Genomic DNA, 17,524 nt, shown 5'->3' on the forward strand with positions numbered 1-17,524 from the left:
TTTAAGCTATTTCAACCAAACTTTTTAAGACACTATAGGGTTAATTTGGAGATTTCAGCCTTCCTATTCAATGCTTCCGTTTCTAATCTATTCAGCTCCTTCAATCAAGTTTCAATTCATGTTCAGTTTATGCATATATAGAGAGACAATCTGGAATAAATCTCCAGAACTGGCGAGGAGAGGAAGGGATTTAACGGTGCCCTTTGTTTCTTTCGGGATCTGTAAGCGATACAAACCCTATCTCAGAATGATGAATTGATGAGGAAGCGAACGTATGAAGGGGAGTCCGGCTGATTCCGATTCCACCAAGACCGATGTTGTCGCCGCCCTTGAAAACGACCTCAATATATTTGAAAAGGAATCCAAGGTACTGTCACCCACAATTTCCATCACTTACGATTGCTTGATTGATTCTAAACCCTAACCCTAATTCTTACAGATTCCTGTAGACCTGGACTAGCATGTATATTCATTGACACAGATACTCATATCCTCTGGTAAATTTCTTTTCCAACGACTTCTGATAAGTTTAATGATGTTGTAGACGATGGTTTTCTTATTTTTTTAGCATCCTTTTTAATTATAAAGGATAAATATAATGGATTTGATTGATTATTCGATCCGCCCATCTTGCACCTCTAATTATTCTTGTAGTGATATTAATGTTGGCCTTTTCAATTCTTTTGGTTTCAGTCGAACAGAGTTACTTTTAACTTGACGCCAGAGATGATTCACAAGGTATATTCATCATAATTTCAAATATATTTTGTGGAAACTTAGATGAAGGATGACAAAGTTTTAACATTTTCTCCTTTTATGTTGGCATTGGATGTTTCAGAGTCTACTAACTATTTCCTTTGCCAGTCTGTGTGTTACCATCATGGCGTTTGGCGCAGGAGATGGCCATGTCGGAGGGCACCACGGTGGAACATCGTCACTGGTTTGTGCATGGGAGCGGTATTAGAGAAGAGCTATGTGGTAGAGGGCAAGGTTGGCTATGATGTTTTGTGGATCGATTCAAAGGTTCGAACTCTACATAGTTCGGCAGTCTGACCTGTTTTGGTATGATTTTCGGATTCCCTTCGCCATGCTGAGATTGTAGCCAGAAGAGCTTTGCTAAGGTTCCTTTTTTCTTTTTTTGAGACTCTGTTTTCTGAATTTATAACATTTTTATCTGATATTAAGGTTAATGCATTGTCACCCTTTAATGTATGATGACAAAATTGGTGAAATCTGGTGGCTTTTTATGTAGATAGAACTATGTTTTTGAAGCCCCTTTTAAGAGCAGAATTATATTTTGACATTCATAGTCAAACAGACAAATATTGACTTTAAAGTTGTTTAATTTTGGAAAATTGATTTGCAAAAGCTTTGTTTTTTCAACATTTACTGCAAAGTGAGAAATGTAGCCTAAATTGATAATAGTTTTCATGCTAGAGCAGGCTTCTAGGACTGGGAGATGGCAGAACTAGCGTTGACCAAATAAGTCAAACACGCGTCTTTTTTGTGAGTTTGTGTAATGATATGAGTATTATAATCATTAAACAGAAGAGTGAGTGATTACCGATTTAGTCATCGAGATTATGGTTGTGAATTGGATTGTTGTAGCCTCTATGCATTTATATGATTTCGTATATTGTTAATAGTCTGTGACTTCACACTGACTTTCTGAACTATCAAAATTTGCTAACATCAAGTCATATTTTGAGACCAGGATGTTGTTTTACTTCTTCACTTGGATAAATATAATTTACTACTACTTTGGTTTTGTCTTCTTAAAACAAAAAAAAAAAACAATCTTTTCTAGATACTTCTATTCAGGGATCCAAAAAAAGTAGCATGCAGCTTCCAGGTGCAGCTGCCGCAGATTCCCTATTCTATAAGGAGGCAGGAGGTTTTGGCGGTGGCAAATACAAGATGAGACCGGGCTGGCAGTTGCACTTATACATATCACAGTTGCCTTGTAACTTTTCCAAGCTATCTTTTCTTTATATTTGATTGAATGATTGGTACCCTACCTAACCCTTAACAAAGAGTTTTCAATACATTTTCATTTTAGATGTGCACTTTGGAATATAATGAACACAACAAGAGAAGAAACCAGCACTTTTCAACAGTAACATCCATTATTCAACTGTCGGAAGCCGAAGTTGTTGAACCAGGAGCTCTTTCAACCAAGATTATTCAACAGGTTCGTACCCATGTCTCAGTTTTTTTTGGTTTTTAAATATTATTTTGTTGTATATTTATTGGTTATATTATTAAATAAACATCATTTTTGGCAAGCGTCACAAGAGGTCGACAGGCTCAATAAACTCAAAACAAGCTAAATGGAATAAAATGTTATAGATTGGGCCAACAAACTTTCTCTATTTTTATAGAAGGCATTTTCACTAAATGGAATAAAATGTTATAAACCAAGAATGGGTTGTGGTTCGTAATAAACATCATAACTAAATCTCATATTAGTTGGACACCCGCCGCAACGCGCGGGCAATCCAACTAATAGGATTCATCATGATAACAATTTTCATGTTTGTTTTAGCATTCCCTTACAACTACTGGATCCAACCCAAACACAACATGGTTTTGTTGTCTTCTACTCTTTAACATTATTCTTCGCAAATTTCGGGCCCAATGCGACAACATTCGTCGTCCCAGCAAAGATTTTCCCGGCCCGGTTGAGATCAACTTGTCATGGGATATCCGCAGCGTCAGGGAAACTCGGGGCGATAGTTGGGGCTTTCGGGTTCTTGTACTTGGCTCAAAATAAAGATCATGCTAAGGCGGATCACGGGTATCCACCGGGCATAGGAGTAAAAAACTCATTGATTGTGTTGGGTGTGATTAACTTGTTGGGGACATTGTGTACATTTCTGGTGCCGGAATCAAAGGGGAAATCACTTGAGAAAATGTCTGGTGAGAATGAAGAAGAAACCGGTGAGACCAGAGCCTAAATGTTGCTTGAGAAAACAAATGCTGTTTTTTGTTACATTTTTTATGGTGATTTTGTCACCATAGCTTATTAGGTAATTTATATTGCAACTTTTTCCTTCTTCCTAGAGTTATTATTCATTTTTTTTTAATTTTGTGTTTCATTTTTGTAGAACACATGTTGTCTAATATATATAGGTTATAAGTTACCTTTGATATTATGGAAATAATACTTCACACCAGTTGAGTTAAAAATATGTGGCCACAAACAAATCAAGCAATGCATACTTGACATACTGCACTCGTGTTAGAAACCTGGAATGGGTTGTGGTTTGTAATAGGCATGATATTTGAATCTGATATCAGTCGGGACACCCGCCGCAACGCGCGGGCTTTCCCACTAGTACTCTTACAAACTTGAAAACTTTTATATATACCCACAAAAAAAAAAAATCATATATGCCCTTACAAAATAGTTTAAATATCAAATACACCGAATTTATTAAGAACAATCTAATAAATAATCATTTTACACTTATTTTTTTTACTTCTAAGTTTTCATATATGTTCATCTTTTAACTTCATATTTTGATGTAACACATTTTAAGTTTAAATTTATTTTTAACTATTTTTGTTTTTATTTTTTCCACAGACAATAGTATTCTCCATATATATAATATTTAAGCTAAATAAATTAAGTTAGAAAAGAGTAAATATAATATTTGAAGTTAAAGTTCATATATGAGATTTCAAAGTTATAGAAAAATAAGGGTAAAATTGTCTTTTATTAAATTGTTTTTAATGATATGGGTATATATGATATTTATAATTTTACAGGGGTATATATAATATTTTGCAAGTTTGTTGAGGTATATATGAAATTGCCCCAAATAAATAATACCTATTTAGACTCGGGAGCTCGATAAGTGAAGCTCGGCATTGGGCTCGTTTACTAAACAACTTTAAATAAGGGATAAATGTTATTAAATATTAATAAAAACTAATATTACGCTAAGGATCGATAAGGCTCGACGAGCCTGACGAGCTTTACATGTTAGGCACAAGCTCGGGCTCGATTAATAAACAAGCTTCATTTTAGGCAAAAGCTCAGCTCCGGCACGATAAGGCTCGACTCGTTTCAAGCTTTTTTCGAGCCGATCTCAAGCAGCTCGCAAGTTGTTCGACTCGTTTGCAACCCTAGGTATGACTATGAATTTACAGCTTTTGGCCGAAGTGTAAAAAAAATACTCAAGGTGATTGAAGTACAACATCAAAATACGAAGGTGCATGTATAGCTAGAAATATTAAGCACAAAGGATATAAATAATATTTTGCGCACGAAGTGTACGAAGTAAAGTAAAAAAAACATGATGACATTTTCGTAACTATGATAATTACATTATTAAACAAATGATTACTATACAAAAACTAAAGTAAAACTAATTACATTCTTTGTAAACTATAGTATAATTATTATTAATCTACTACAGTTTTGTCATAACGTAATTACTCTATTCATAGAAGTTACATAAATGTCAGCACGTGAATTTTTCCATCACCAACATGTAAGCTATCAACAATAAGGCCAGAGTGTGTGGCCTCGCGTCACCCCGCCACATCATCAATTTTGGCGTCCTTTGGCGCCTGCCCTTCCCCTGCATGTTAGCAAGGGGGCGAAACCCTTCTCCTCCAGCACGCTAACGGCCAGAAAATGGTTTTGAAGGTGGGGTCTATTCTTTTCAAACAATCAAATCTCTTCTCTTTATTTTTTTTTATTTTGTTTAATAGCTGGTTTTAAACCATTGCATGCAAGTTTAAAGGATGAGCTTTAAAACTCTCTATGTGACATGACATTGATGTGACGCTGATATGACGTGATAAAGCCTCTAGGGGCTTTATACCACACCCTCCAGCCTAAAATTTGAGTTGCCAACATTTAATTAGCATATATATGTCTCCTTTCAGCCTGAAGGTCGAGTTGTCAACATTTATGTCTCCTTTCAGCCTCAAAGTCGAGCTGTCAACATTTAATTAGCATATATATGTCTCCTTTGAAAGTTTATGAGTTGTCACATTCGATTTCTAAAAAACCAATGGGTGGAGTGACTAGTGATAGAGTACAACTTTGAGAATTGAGCAAACCTTTAAAATGAACATAATCAAATTCTTAAATATAATATCCAAAAATAAATTGACTTTTAAGCCAAGAAAACAAATACAATGAGAATTGAGCAAACCTTTAAAATGAACATAATCAATTTGTTAAAGATTATATCCGAAAATAAATTGACTTTTAAGCCAATAAAACAAATACAATGTCAAGACCCAAATTTTCGTCGGACTAGGCATGATACAGCCGGAATTCGTATTTTTTTTCCATCGAATTTTCATACCCTCACGTATATATATGATAAAACTCAAGATGGTTGAATTATAACTTTTAAAAGCTAAAATGTGCAAGCTTTAAGCCAAATGGGTTAGAACTACATGGTTTAGATTATATAAATTAGAGGAGTAAACTGCTAAAATCATCCTTGAGGTTTGACTCAAATTGCTAGATCAGTACAAAATCAACTTTTTTTGCTAAAACAGTCCCTGAGCCTAGTTTCTGTTGCTATTTCAGTCCAATAAATTAACACCGTTAGAACCTCCGTTAATGAATGGGTAAAACTGCTAAATTCGTCCCTGAGGTTTGATTCAAGTTGCCAGATCAATCCTCAAGTTTTTTGAATTTGTTAATTATAAACTTATTTAGGTAAATAATTTTTCTAGACTTGCATTAATTTTTTGAATTTGTTAATTATAAACTTATGTAGATTATAAACTTATTTAGGTATATAAATCATTAATATCACAAGATTATAAACTTATTTAAGGCGGGTCCAGTTATATTTATGCTCGTTGAATAAATCATTAATATCACAAGAGAAAAAAAATGGTAAATGACAGGTTCTTAATGCATCAATACTTGTACCAAATGCATTATATATTTTCTTAAATGTCTTAAAATTTAAGATAAATTACAAGTCTACCCTAAATATATAATTTAAATTTGTGTTTAGTTATAAAAATATAAACAGAATGTAGCTCTTTTGGAGAGCGCAATTTTATTTGACCTGTCTTAAACACTGGTTTGACCCGAACCCGTTTTGACTCAAACCAAAATAATCCTTTTTATGAGACTTGTTCTGGCACGACATGTTGTCCGACCTCACCTAAATGATAAGTATTATTAAATAAGAAACCACTTAATTAAGTAGAAAAAATGAATAAAAGAACTTTATAATACAAATATTAAATTAAAATAATTGATAAATATTAAACATTAAATATTACGATTTAAATAAAAACAAATAAAAATTATGTTAATTTCTTATTGTTTAAAAACAAATATTTAAATTTACATATAATGTTTGTATTTTTCATAACTAAATATTGTTTAAATTAACTGTTGTCTTATTTAAATCCTTAAATAAATACTAAATATTTACATGGTAACAACAACAACAACAACAACAACAACAAAATAAAATCAGTATTTAAGGCTGGGCCGGTTAAATTACGCTCTTCAAAAAAACTACATTTATATTTTTAAAACTAATTTTATTTAAATTAAATTAAGTATTATCTTATTTAAATACTTAAGTATATAATTAGTAAACATTTAATGATAATAATAATAATAATCAAAATAACTAAGAAATAATTTTTCAAAATAACTAACAAAAGGATTTTTTCTCTTGTGATATTAATAATTTATATACCTAAATAAGTTTATAATCTAAATAAGTTTATAATTAACAAATTCAAAAAATTAATGCAAGTCTAGAAAAATTATATACCTAAATAAGTTTATAATCTACATAAGTTTATAATTAACAAATTCAAAAAATTAATGCAAGTCTAGAAAAATTATATACCTAAATAAGTTTATAATTAACAAATTCAAAAAACTTGATTTTGGACTGATCTAGCAACTTGAATCAAACCTCAGGGACGAATTTAGCAGTTTTACCCATTCATTAACGGAGGTTCTAATGGTGTTAATTTATTGGACTGAAATAGCAACAGAAACTAGGCTCAGGGACTGTTATAGCAAAAAAAGTTGATTTTGGACTGATCTAGCAATTTGAGTCAAACCACAGGGACGATTTTAGCAGTTTACTCATATTAGAGTTAGTTAGACATATAATCATGTGGTTTGGACATAGTAACACTTAAAAGTTGCAAGTTTAGAGTTTGTTTGGTTTCACTTTTTGTAACATATTTACAGAGGGAAGTTTTTAAATTATAAAAAGTCCCAGCTTGTTGGGTATGCTGATGCCGGATATCTATCAGATCCCCACAAAGCAAAATCTCGGACATGTTATGTATTCACATACGGTGGCACAGCAATTTCTTGGAAGTCAACTAAGCAAACACTTACAGCAACGCCATCAAATCATGCCGAATTGATAGCACTATATGATGCTGGTCGAGAATGCGTGTGGTTGAGATCAATGATTAATCACATACAAGAAGCATGCGGATTAGAACAGATCAAGAAGGAGCCGACAATTATTTATGAAGACAACGCTGCTTGCATAGCTCAGATCAGAGAAGGTTATATCAAGGGTGATCGAACAAAGCACATCTCACCAAAGTTCTTCTCAACATATGACTTGCAAAAGGAAGGGGAAATTGATGTTCGCCAGATTAAGTCAAGTGAAAATCTTGCTGACCTGTTCACGAAATCTTTACCTAGAAGCAGTTTCGAGCAGCTATCACACAAGATCGGTCTTCGTAGATTAAAAGATGTTTGTTGAATTCAGGAGGAGAATTATACATGCTGTACTCTTTTTCCCTTAACTAAGTTTTGTCCTACTAGGTTTTCTTAGTAAGGTTTTTAATGAGCCAGCATAGCTGATCCAGTAGTATCAGTTTATTTTTTCAGGTTCTGAAGTACCTATTTAACATCATCCTGAAGTATGTTGTTAAACTGTGTATAATTCTAAATGTTTGAGGGGGAGTGTTATAAACCAGACATTTTAGGCCCAACTCATTACTTATGGGCTTTAGGGTTTATAGCTATGTTCATCTATATATTGTAATGTTGAATAATGAAGAATGAAGTTTATCTCTATTGCTCTTTGGTTTTTAGCAGAGGGGACAATATTCACCCTCTATAACTTTTTAATATATTTTGAAAGTGGTTGTGTGTGCATGAGAGGGAAAATGTAATGACAAAGGTATAAAAAATTATTATTTAATTAAAGGAGAGAAAATGTAGCTGTTATTATTGTAATTATAGGGTAGTTTTCAGCGCCGTCCCGAAAACTCTCGAAAAAATTTAGGCCTCGGGCGACCAAAAGAATTGGGCCCAAAATTATGGTTAAGGGTAAATGAATTACAAAAATAAAAACTTAGTGATGGAGCAAAGATTTGAACTTGAGACCTTTACATTATTTTGAAATGGTTTTTGCCACTACACCAACAATATTTTTTTTGCATAATAAACGAATGGATATACTAAATATATAATTTAATAAGTATATACAAGCTTATAAAGATATTTCGGGCCCTTTGAAATTTTGGGCCTCGAGCGTCGGCACGGGTTTACCAGGCCCAGAGCCAGCCTTGGTAGTTTTAGTGGAAGGGATGTGAATGCTCTAACTTCAGTGAACTTTTCTGTTAACATTGAGTAAAATGAAAAAAATACTAGTTAACTTAACTTAAAAAGTAGATTGTAAAGAATATGAAGACTTGTTATGTATATCCCTTCAAATCAGCCTTATATAAAGCTTAGGGATTGGAAAGGCTAAAACTTTTCAGTTGCCACCAACTAGAGAGGCGGAGATGGTTGTTACCATTGCCACACTATCACTGAATTTCCTTTTTTTTTTTTCAAAATCACCACTTTCATCATCGAAGAATAGACTGGTTTTCGTGGACGCCGATCGAAGAGTTATAGGGGCAATAATTTGCCCGAAAAATCGATTGAAAACTCATACCTAAGAACAAGATGGATAAAAACCCCTAGGTATGTTAGTGAAGCAAACCAATAAAAGAACAAATATAATTGGCTATGTGTGATATCAAATCGATCATGAAGGGGTACGTTCCTAAATCCTGCACCGACCAATCAGGTCGCGCGCGAGACCATACTTTTACCAGACTAATTTGGTACTTTTACCAGACTAATTTGGTAGCTTTCCCAACCTCGGGCCGGCCAACCAAGTGTAACCTAGGTCGCGCGCGGGGTCAGGGTAAACACAAGACCAGATTTCACACTTAGCTCCTTGGATGAAAACTCTCACTTCCTGGACCTTGCGTCGGCTACACGGGATATCCCCGATGGTCGCGCGGAGGACGGAAGCGTAGGTAATCCAAGGACAAGTACTAAAGGTACAAGTGGCAGAGTAGTGGACCAATGAGCGTCCAACAGGCTGTATCCGATCATGCTACATGATTAACAATCGTACAGGAGACAAGAAGGTACACAAGGACGCCTACGTGGCACCAATCAGCGTGCGCCGACATCTGCTCCACGATCTCCACTTAGCCGTTGATGACAAACGAGACAACAAGGACAGCGGTCAGGCCACATGGATCCATTCAGCGTGCGCCAGTGAAGAAACAGTGATCGGAATTGACTGGAATCAATCAGATCAGGGGTTTAGTCTCCGCATAAAAGGGTTAATCCTCTCGTTGATTCAAGGGTTTGGTTGGTTTCCTTCTCCGGTGATCACTGCAAAACAGAAAGGCGTTAGACTCGCCACGGGGAGAATGGGGGTTCTCTCCGTGACCACCTTCCGGCATGAGAATAAGTATAGTGATCTCAAGGGAGAAGAAGTAGTAAAGGGTGAAGTGAAAGTAACTTGTGAGATCATACCTGCAGTGCATTATTTATAGCCGGTTTTTGGCGGGAAACTGGTGTGACAGAGAAAGTAACAAAAAGTGCTTTTCCGTTTAGTGGTTATTTTTCCTTCCGTTAATATCTGCACACGGATCGTGGGTCTTGATCGACGGTTGGGGAGTTGCCACGTGGAAAGCGATTTTGGGTAGATCCTTCTCCAAGTTAGTGCCATCATCGGGATTTAGATGAGTGTCTAGGATTATGCCACGTCATCTTCAGTTATAACTGAATGGCTATGAACGATGAGCATTTAAGGTTTCTAGAAGATCTACAGCTGTAAACCGGTATGCCCTTGCCACGTGTCCATCTTGTTGTAACAGAAAAGATACTTTTATTCAAGTTTTGATTTCAGACGCGCGGAGATGTTTGGGATTTTTATTTTCAAGTCTAACTGTTCCCTTGCGCGGGCCTGTGCAAGGGTGTTAGTTGAATGTTTGTTTCTCCTTTCTTCCGGCGCGTGTTTATCGAAGACTGTTTTCTTCCATAACTGGGTTGGGACCACTGCGCAGCCGCGCACGGTCTTGTTACAGATGTTCTAGAAGTGAGGCTATGGTATGGCCTTCTGCGCAAGGTTTTGGGGACCATACTTTATTATTGAGCTGTTTCTTTCCAAATCTTGTCTAGGACCGCTGCACGGCCGCGCAGGGTCTGGTTCAAGATATTTTCTTGGAATAAGGTTGTGGTATGGTCCTATGCGTCTGCGCAAGGTTTTTGGGACCATACCCCTTCAGCCAGCTTCCCTCTCGCCCAGAAGCACCAACGGTCATGGCAGAGGGGACAAAACGGATTCCTTGTTGTCGACTGCAGGCCCAAGGCCCATCAGCTCATCTCCTTCCACACCACTCCGGCTGTAAACAGTGACCTTCACCTCTAGGTTTAAGGGTTCTGCTTCCTTGCTCTCTCACTCTTAATCACACATTTATATTCTCAAAGCATATACTTATTCTCACGTCGGGGGGTGGTTACAAGGAGAACCCCCCTATTCCCCTCCTCGTAACGAGCTTAACGGTATGTTTAGTGTTTTGCAGGATCATCACATCACAGCTTGGGCGAGATAAAGAAGATTAACCTTATTTGTCGAGGCACAAACCACAAACTAATCACCAGTTTAGTTTGGTGTTTCTTCATTGGCGCCCAACGATTTTTTACAATCACTTTCATCTTCTTTTTTGAGTTTTTTTTTCTCTTGATCCATGGCTGATTATGGAATCCCTTTTCCACCTATCCGTGGACGCTCTCAATTAGGTACGGTGGAGGACACCTCGCACGTCCAAAACCTACCTAATGACGAGTATACGAAGGGGGAGGGCACAAACGTTGGGACTGTCCGCGCAAATGGTATCCGTACCACCCAAACGGTAACCCCAAACATTGCTTCAACATGTGGTCAGTGTAACCAGTGGCATTCATAACCTTTGCTGCTTGCATCAATTACCATTATTAACTTGTGAAGGAAATTAAAAGAAAATATGGTTAAGTGTTTAAGGGGTATTATAGTTTTTTTTTACATAAAAATATTAAAAAAAAACTATTATAAACCTGTAGGGATGAGCAAATGGTACCGGATATCGGTTCAGAACCGGTACTAGTACCAAATTTCTCGAATCAAAATATTTTTGGCACTGATTCGGTACCAACATTTGGCATTTTTGGTACTGGTATGATACGGTACCGATATTTACCAGTTTTTATCTTAAAATATCAGTCTGCACCGTTATTGAACCATACCGTGTATTTTGAGTACCGATACCAATATCCAATTTTTGAGATTTTTGGTACATGTTTACCGATACCAATTGATACCGAAACATGCGTTAATAAGTGAGAAGTGAGAAGCAAATGAAACCAAATGACTTAAAAAGTCAAATTTGTACTTGTGGATTAAAGTGATTATTATTATATTTCGTCGTTGAATAAAACCATATTTAAGGTTTTAAATCTAGATTCTTACACTGACACAAGAATGCTATAAAATACCACTTGTAGTCTTACTCTACTCCCAATACATTCGTCTTAATAATCACCACCACCACAACCTCATCTCTCTCCGCTCGATGGAGCCAGCGAGAGACTCCATGGAAGAAGGATTGCTTCTGAAACAAAAAGATGAGAGATTAACATGGAGTGTGTTGGTGACGGAGATGAAGAAGTTAGGATATGTTGCAGGCCCGATGGTGGCGGTAACTCTATCGCAGTATTTGTTGCAGGTTATCTCGGTCATGATGGTCGGTCATCTCGGCGAACTTGCTCTTTCTAGCACCTCTATTGCTATCTCCCTTTCTGGTGTCACGGGATTCAGCCTAATGGTCAGTCCCCTCCCTCCCTCCCTCCCTCTTAGTTGCTAATTAAAAGTTCCGGTATACTTGGATGGGTGAGGCTAAACGTATCCCTGTATGTTTAACGCACTATGTAGAAAAAAGTAGAGAGTTGATCTGACTTATCTAGTAGGAGGACGGGATAACATTCAGTGAAACCTTAGCAGGGTACGATTGACATGACTTTTTTTTCAGGCGAAATTGAAAAGTAATTTGATGTTCCCAAGTTTTCTTCTCAATACTTGGATGGGTGAGGCTAAACGTATCCCTGTATGTTTAACGCACTATGTAGAAAAAAGTAGAGAGTTGATCTGACTTATCTAGTAGGAGGACGGGATAACATTCAGTGAAACCTTAGCAGGGTACGATTGACATGACTTTTTTTTCAGGCGAAATTGAAAAGTAATTTGATGTTCCCAAGTTTTCTTCTCAATACTTGGATGGGTGAGGCTAAACGTATCCCTGTATGTTTAACACACTATGTAGAAAAAAGTAGAGAGTTGATCTGACTTATCTAGTAGGAGGACGGGATAACATTCAGTGAAACCTTAGCAGGGTACGATTGACATGACTTTTTTTTCAGGCGAAATTGAAAAGTAATTTGATGTTCCCAAGTTTTCTTCTCAATACTTGGATGGGTGAGGCTAAACGTATCCCTGTATGTTTAACGCACTATGTAGAAAAAAGTAGAGAGTTGATCTGACTTATCTAGTAGGAGGACGGGATAACATTCAGTGAAACCTTAGCAGGGTACGATTGACATGACTTTTTTTCAGGCGAAATTGAAAAGTAATTTGATGTTCCCAATTATATTTTTTTATCTTTTGGATCCCTCAAAAGTTTTCTTCTCAATAAAAAGTAAAAAAATAATTAGAAAATATGTGTTGCTAAGCGTACCTCTCACACATAACATATTAAAATAAAAATTCCCTCTACATTAAAAAAAAGTAGTTTTAGTCGCACCGTTTTGTCGTTAGATGTTGTCCATATTGAAACTGTAGCTAACCGTGAACATCATGTTCCTAAATTATCATTTTTTTAAATCTTTTGGAGCCCTCAAAAGTCTTTTTCTCATTTTTTATATTCAACACCTTGAGGAGCAAGTAGAATAGCCTACCAAATATAATTAAAATATGATGTAAGACAGGAAGTAATCAAGTTTGGATTGACTAGTAAAGTGACACGGAAACCATCAGACCATGTGTCAGATCGTTTTGGGTTAACACAATGTTAATTCAACGGTTTTCTTTTTTTAATAAAAATTGAATTTGTTGGCCGTTTAAAGAAAAAGTTTGGATTGACTAGACACTTGTTGACAAGTTTTGATATTTCCTGGAAATTCATTTGTATCTGGCATGTGAAGTTATCGTCCTATCACATCTTTTGTCAATATAAATATAACATAAATTAAAGTATGTGCATTATTAGAGCTTATCAAGACTAAAACAATTAAGAAGTCAACATCAATAGCACACCATGCTAATCCAAATTGAATTCTTCAATCATGGATTAAAGTTATCTGGTTAGTTAGTGTTTTGATCAGTATGTTTGGTTGAAGGGAATGTGTTTGAAGGATTGGGTTTAGACTTTAGACATCCATACCCAATCACCCATACCTATACCCATACCCATACCCATACCTATTCCTAATCTATTATGTTATTGAACTCGCACTATAAAAATTTTTGACTGCAGATAGAGGTGTGAATTCCTAAGATGACACGACCCTAACACGAAATTAATGGGTTTGGGTCAACTTCGAGTCGAACCTACAAATACATTTAGCTAAGCAGGTCATATTCTTTTGACTTAGTGGGTTCACGAATTCACCCCTTTAATTTTATATACTTAAAAAATATGTTATAAGTCATAACTTAAGTTGATTGAGTAATTTATTTACATTTATATATTTTTTCCTGTAAGCTTGCAATTTTAGAGTATCATATGAAAAAAGATAAGATAAGAACAAACTAAAAATTTCGGGTTAAACGTGTTATGTTCGTGTCAACACTAGAACTCATGTCGCGTTTGGGTTCATGTGTTTGACACAATTTTTGGGTTCTTGTCAATGACATAAAAACCGAAAAAACCGAAACCAAACGGTTTTAAAAAGCCAAAAACCGACATTTCGGTTTCAGTTTTGATTTTACCCAAAAACCGAACCGAACCGTGCACACCCCTACTTGTCATGTTCAGGGTTGCGTTGGGTTTAACCCGCCTGCCCACGAACATGACTCATTTAACAACCCAGACTACAAACCAAACCCACCTTAGTTTGACTTGCTTGGTTTTTTTAATAGATGGGGATGTCTAGTGCTTTGGAAACTTTATGTGGACAGGCTTATGGAGCTCAACAATACACAAAAGTTGGAATTCAAACTTACACCGCTATTTTCTCACTTTTGATTGTATGCATTCCTCTTGCAATCTTTTGGAGATATACCGGACCATTACTCATTCTTATCGGTCAAAGCCCTTCGATTTCAAATGAGGCCGGAAAATTCATCACATGGCTCATTCCTGCACTTTTTGCTTATGCAATTCTTCAACCACTTGTTAGATATTTCCAAATGCAAAGCATGCTATTACCCATGCTTGCCAGCTCAATAGGTGCTTTATGCCTACACATCCCTCTTTGTTGGGCCCTTGTGTTTAAAACTAATTTGGGGAACATTGGAGGAGCAATATCAATGGGGGTTGCCATGTGGGCAAATGTTGTTTTCCTCTTGTTTTACATGAACTACGCCCCCTCGTGTGCAAAAACGCGTGCTCCAATCTCACTTGAAGTGTTTCGTGGGATGAAACAGTTTTTCAGCTTCGCTATCCCGTCAGCTGTCATGATTTGGTAAATCTTGTCTATCCTCACATGTTTACATTTTAATCGGGTGACTTATCTGTTTATACATTTTCAGCCTCGAATGGTGGTCATACGAGCTTCTAGTTTTGCTATCCGGGCTTCTGCCAAATCCAGAGCTTGAAACTTCAGTCCTCGCTGTGTGGTATGATATCTATAATAACTTCATTTGTTTCATTATACGCATTTTCATCACTCGACTTTACAATGATATCTTCTCATACGTTTCTTCAACAGTCTTAACACAATTGCAACACTATATGCTATACCTTTTGGATTTGGTGCTGGTGCTAGGTTTGTCCTTATTCATCTTGATAACATATGTATCTATATGTATGTATATGACTAATATGCCAATATTGATGATGCGGCTGCCTTTCTTTTCCAGCACTAGAGTCTCAAATGAACTAGGAGCCGGGAATCCAAAGGGGGCTCATGTGGCTGTCCAAGCCATTTTGATCATATCAGTCGTCGAGACAGCTATAGTCAGCACAACTGTTTTTGCCAGTAGGCGTGTTTTTGGATACATTTTCACAAATGAGAAGGAAGTTGTTGATTATGTCACGAAAATGGTTCCTCTTCTCTGTTTAAACATTATAGCAGATAGTATCCAGGGAGCCCTTTCAGGTTAATTATAACACCTACTCATCCTTTTTACATTTGTTATTTGTTACGCACATGTTTTTTGTGTGTGCGTGTGCGTTTTATAGTATAAAGATGAAGGTTTGTTGTTTGTTTATCGATGAAATAGGCGTTGCAAGGGGTGTGGGATGGCAACATTTAGCGGCGTACGTGAATCTCGCTGCATATTATCTTGCTGGAATCCCGGTTGCTGCATTATTAGGATTCCGAACCTCACTGAGAGGAGAGGGCTTGTGGATAGGAATACTACTAGGTGCCATCATTCAAGTTATCCTACTTTCAATTGTTACAGTTTGTACCAATTATGAAAAACAGGTATTGCCTTATCTTCATCTACTTTCAATTCCTATTCATATGAATTACACAAACATATTTCGTGTAGTGTCGGAAATGTCTTGGACATTTAAGATATTTATGATAATGATACATGAACATAAAATAGATACACGAAAGAAGTGAAACTTGACTTCATATAGAATTAATAATTCCTTTGTACATAATGTGGACCTATATGTTGAGCAGGGCCGGCCCTAAGAATTCGTGTACCCTGTTCGAACTTGAAAAAATGTGTCCTTAGGCCTTAACGAAATTGGGTATTGGGCTCACTAAAGGTCTAAACCTAATGCCAAAGGGGTTAATAACTAATCTAAACCATAAAAATAGTTTTACAAGGGGACCTATGTTGGTGTTTGTATGGGTGTATCCTATTAAAAAAAATATTTTACATATACATATCGGGTTTTTTTCATAAAAAAAAACGTGACCCTCGAAATATCGGGCCCTGGCCGGTGGTCCTCCCCGCCCACCCCCAGGGCCGGCCATGATGTTGAGCTAATGAGTCTGGTTAATGGGTACAGGCAATGAAGGCGAGGGAGAGACTATTTGAAGAAGAATGTACAACAGAAGATAGATCGATTTGAACTCAAAACTCTATAATTTTCTGCTGGTGCACTCTAACAATAGATGAAATTATTATTTAAAAATTTTGATAACAGAAGATGTTATATCTATATATAAAATGATGTCTACCTGAAAATCATAACATTAATTAAAATTATGTGTAAAAGAATTGTCATTGTTACAATCCAGTAACATAAATACTTACGCGTTATGCAAAATTTTCAGCTTTGGTTACTAAAAATGGCGTACGTGAGATAAATCACGTGTCTCATAGTAGAGTAAACCGAGTGGTGTCAGAGTTTGATCCCTAGACATTCTCTACAACATATTCTCACCTCCTTACCACTAGAGCACTATTGCAGGGACAACTTTGGTTATAAAGTATTAGAAAATACGGTTATGCTTCATGTTTTTTACTCACTTAGTCATCACCGTTTTGTCCCTGCCTCGATGGCATGGATATCTGAACGTTAACAAAAAAACAAAGAAAATACGGTGTGGTGGGTTTAAGTTTTAGGTTTTTGGACACTTGTCATCTATAATGTTTTTTTACACTTCTTATTTTTTTGGAGGATTTGTAGAATAACTTTAACCCATTTATAACTATTTTAAAAGTCAAAGTCGGTGGGGTTTCCACCGGCTTTGCCTCCTCCCCTTAAAGTTTCATAAAGTTATAATGTAAGCCCCTTACTTTTAATAACCTTAAAATTTTAGAAAATAATAATTTTAGTCCCTAAACTGCTATTTTATTTTACGAGTTTTGTAAATTAATTCCTTAGATTTCTAATATTCCAACTTACCCTTATACCATATATAATATATGTTTTTAACCTATTATTTTCTTCAAATAACTTTCGTTCACTAATTTCGTTTTTAAAGAACTAATTTGTCTCTAACATCCTTGAGTTTCTAAGTTTCAAGTTTACCTCTTTCGTTCATTTACTTTAAAAAAATAATATTTTTATTTACGTGTCGGTATTAATT

General features: G+C 36.0%; 1 protein-coding gene and 1 long non-coding RNA gene across 6 annotated transcripts; both read left to right on the plus strand.

Annotated features, from left to right (window-relative positions):
* LOC110872014 lies at positions 1-3,161 on the plus strand. 5 transcript variants are annotated; one of them, XR_002554052.2, is made up of 7 exons: positions 43-367; positions 440-497; positions 694-738; positions 839-1,121; positions 1,808-1,963; positions 2,060-2,191; positions 2,546-3,161. It is a non-coding gene; the product is annotated as an uncharacterized LOC110872014 (long non-coding RNA). The 5 variants fall into 5 exon arrangements; XR_004864634.1 differs by having other exon boundaries at positions 1,822-1,963; XR_004864635.1 differs by having other exon boundaries at positions 1-367; positions 839-1,963; positions 2,035-2,191.
* An 8,618-nt stretch (positions 3,162-11,779) lies between these two features.
* LOC110872011 (protein DETOXIFICATION 14) lies at positions 11,780-16,758 on the plus strand. Its single transcript, XM_022120772.2, has 7 exons — positions 11,780-12,135; positions 14,445-14,989; positions 15,057-15,143; positions 15,236-15,292; positions 15,387-15,625; positions 15,750-15,955; positions 16,498-16,758. The coding sequence occupies exons 1-7, from the start codon at positions 11,884-11,886 to the stop codon at positions 16,558-16,560; spliced, it is 1,449 nt and encodes a 482-aa protein (XP_021976464.1). The 5' UTR covers positions 11,780-11,883; the 3' UTR covers positions 16,561-16,758.
* Positions 16,759-17,524: the final 766 nt, after the last annotated feature.

The sequence above is a fragment of the Helianthus annuus genome, chromosome 8 (genome assembly GCF_002127325.2).
Source record: "Helianthus annuus cultivar XRQ/B chromosome 8, HanXRQr2.0-SUNRISE, whole genome shotgun sequence".
In the NCBI taxonomy this organism is placed as follows: Eukaryota; Viridiplantae; Streptophyta; class Magnoliopsida; order Asterales; family Asteraceae; genus Helianthus; species Helianthus annuus.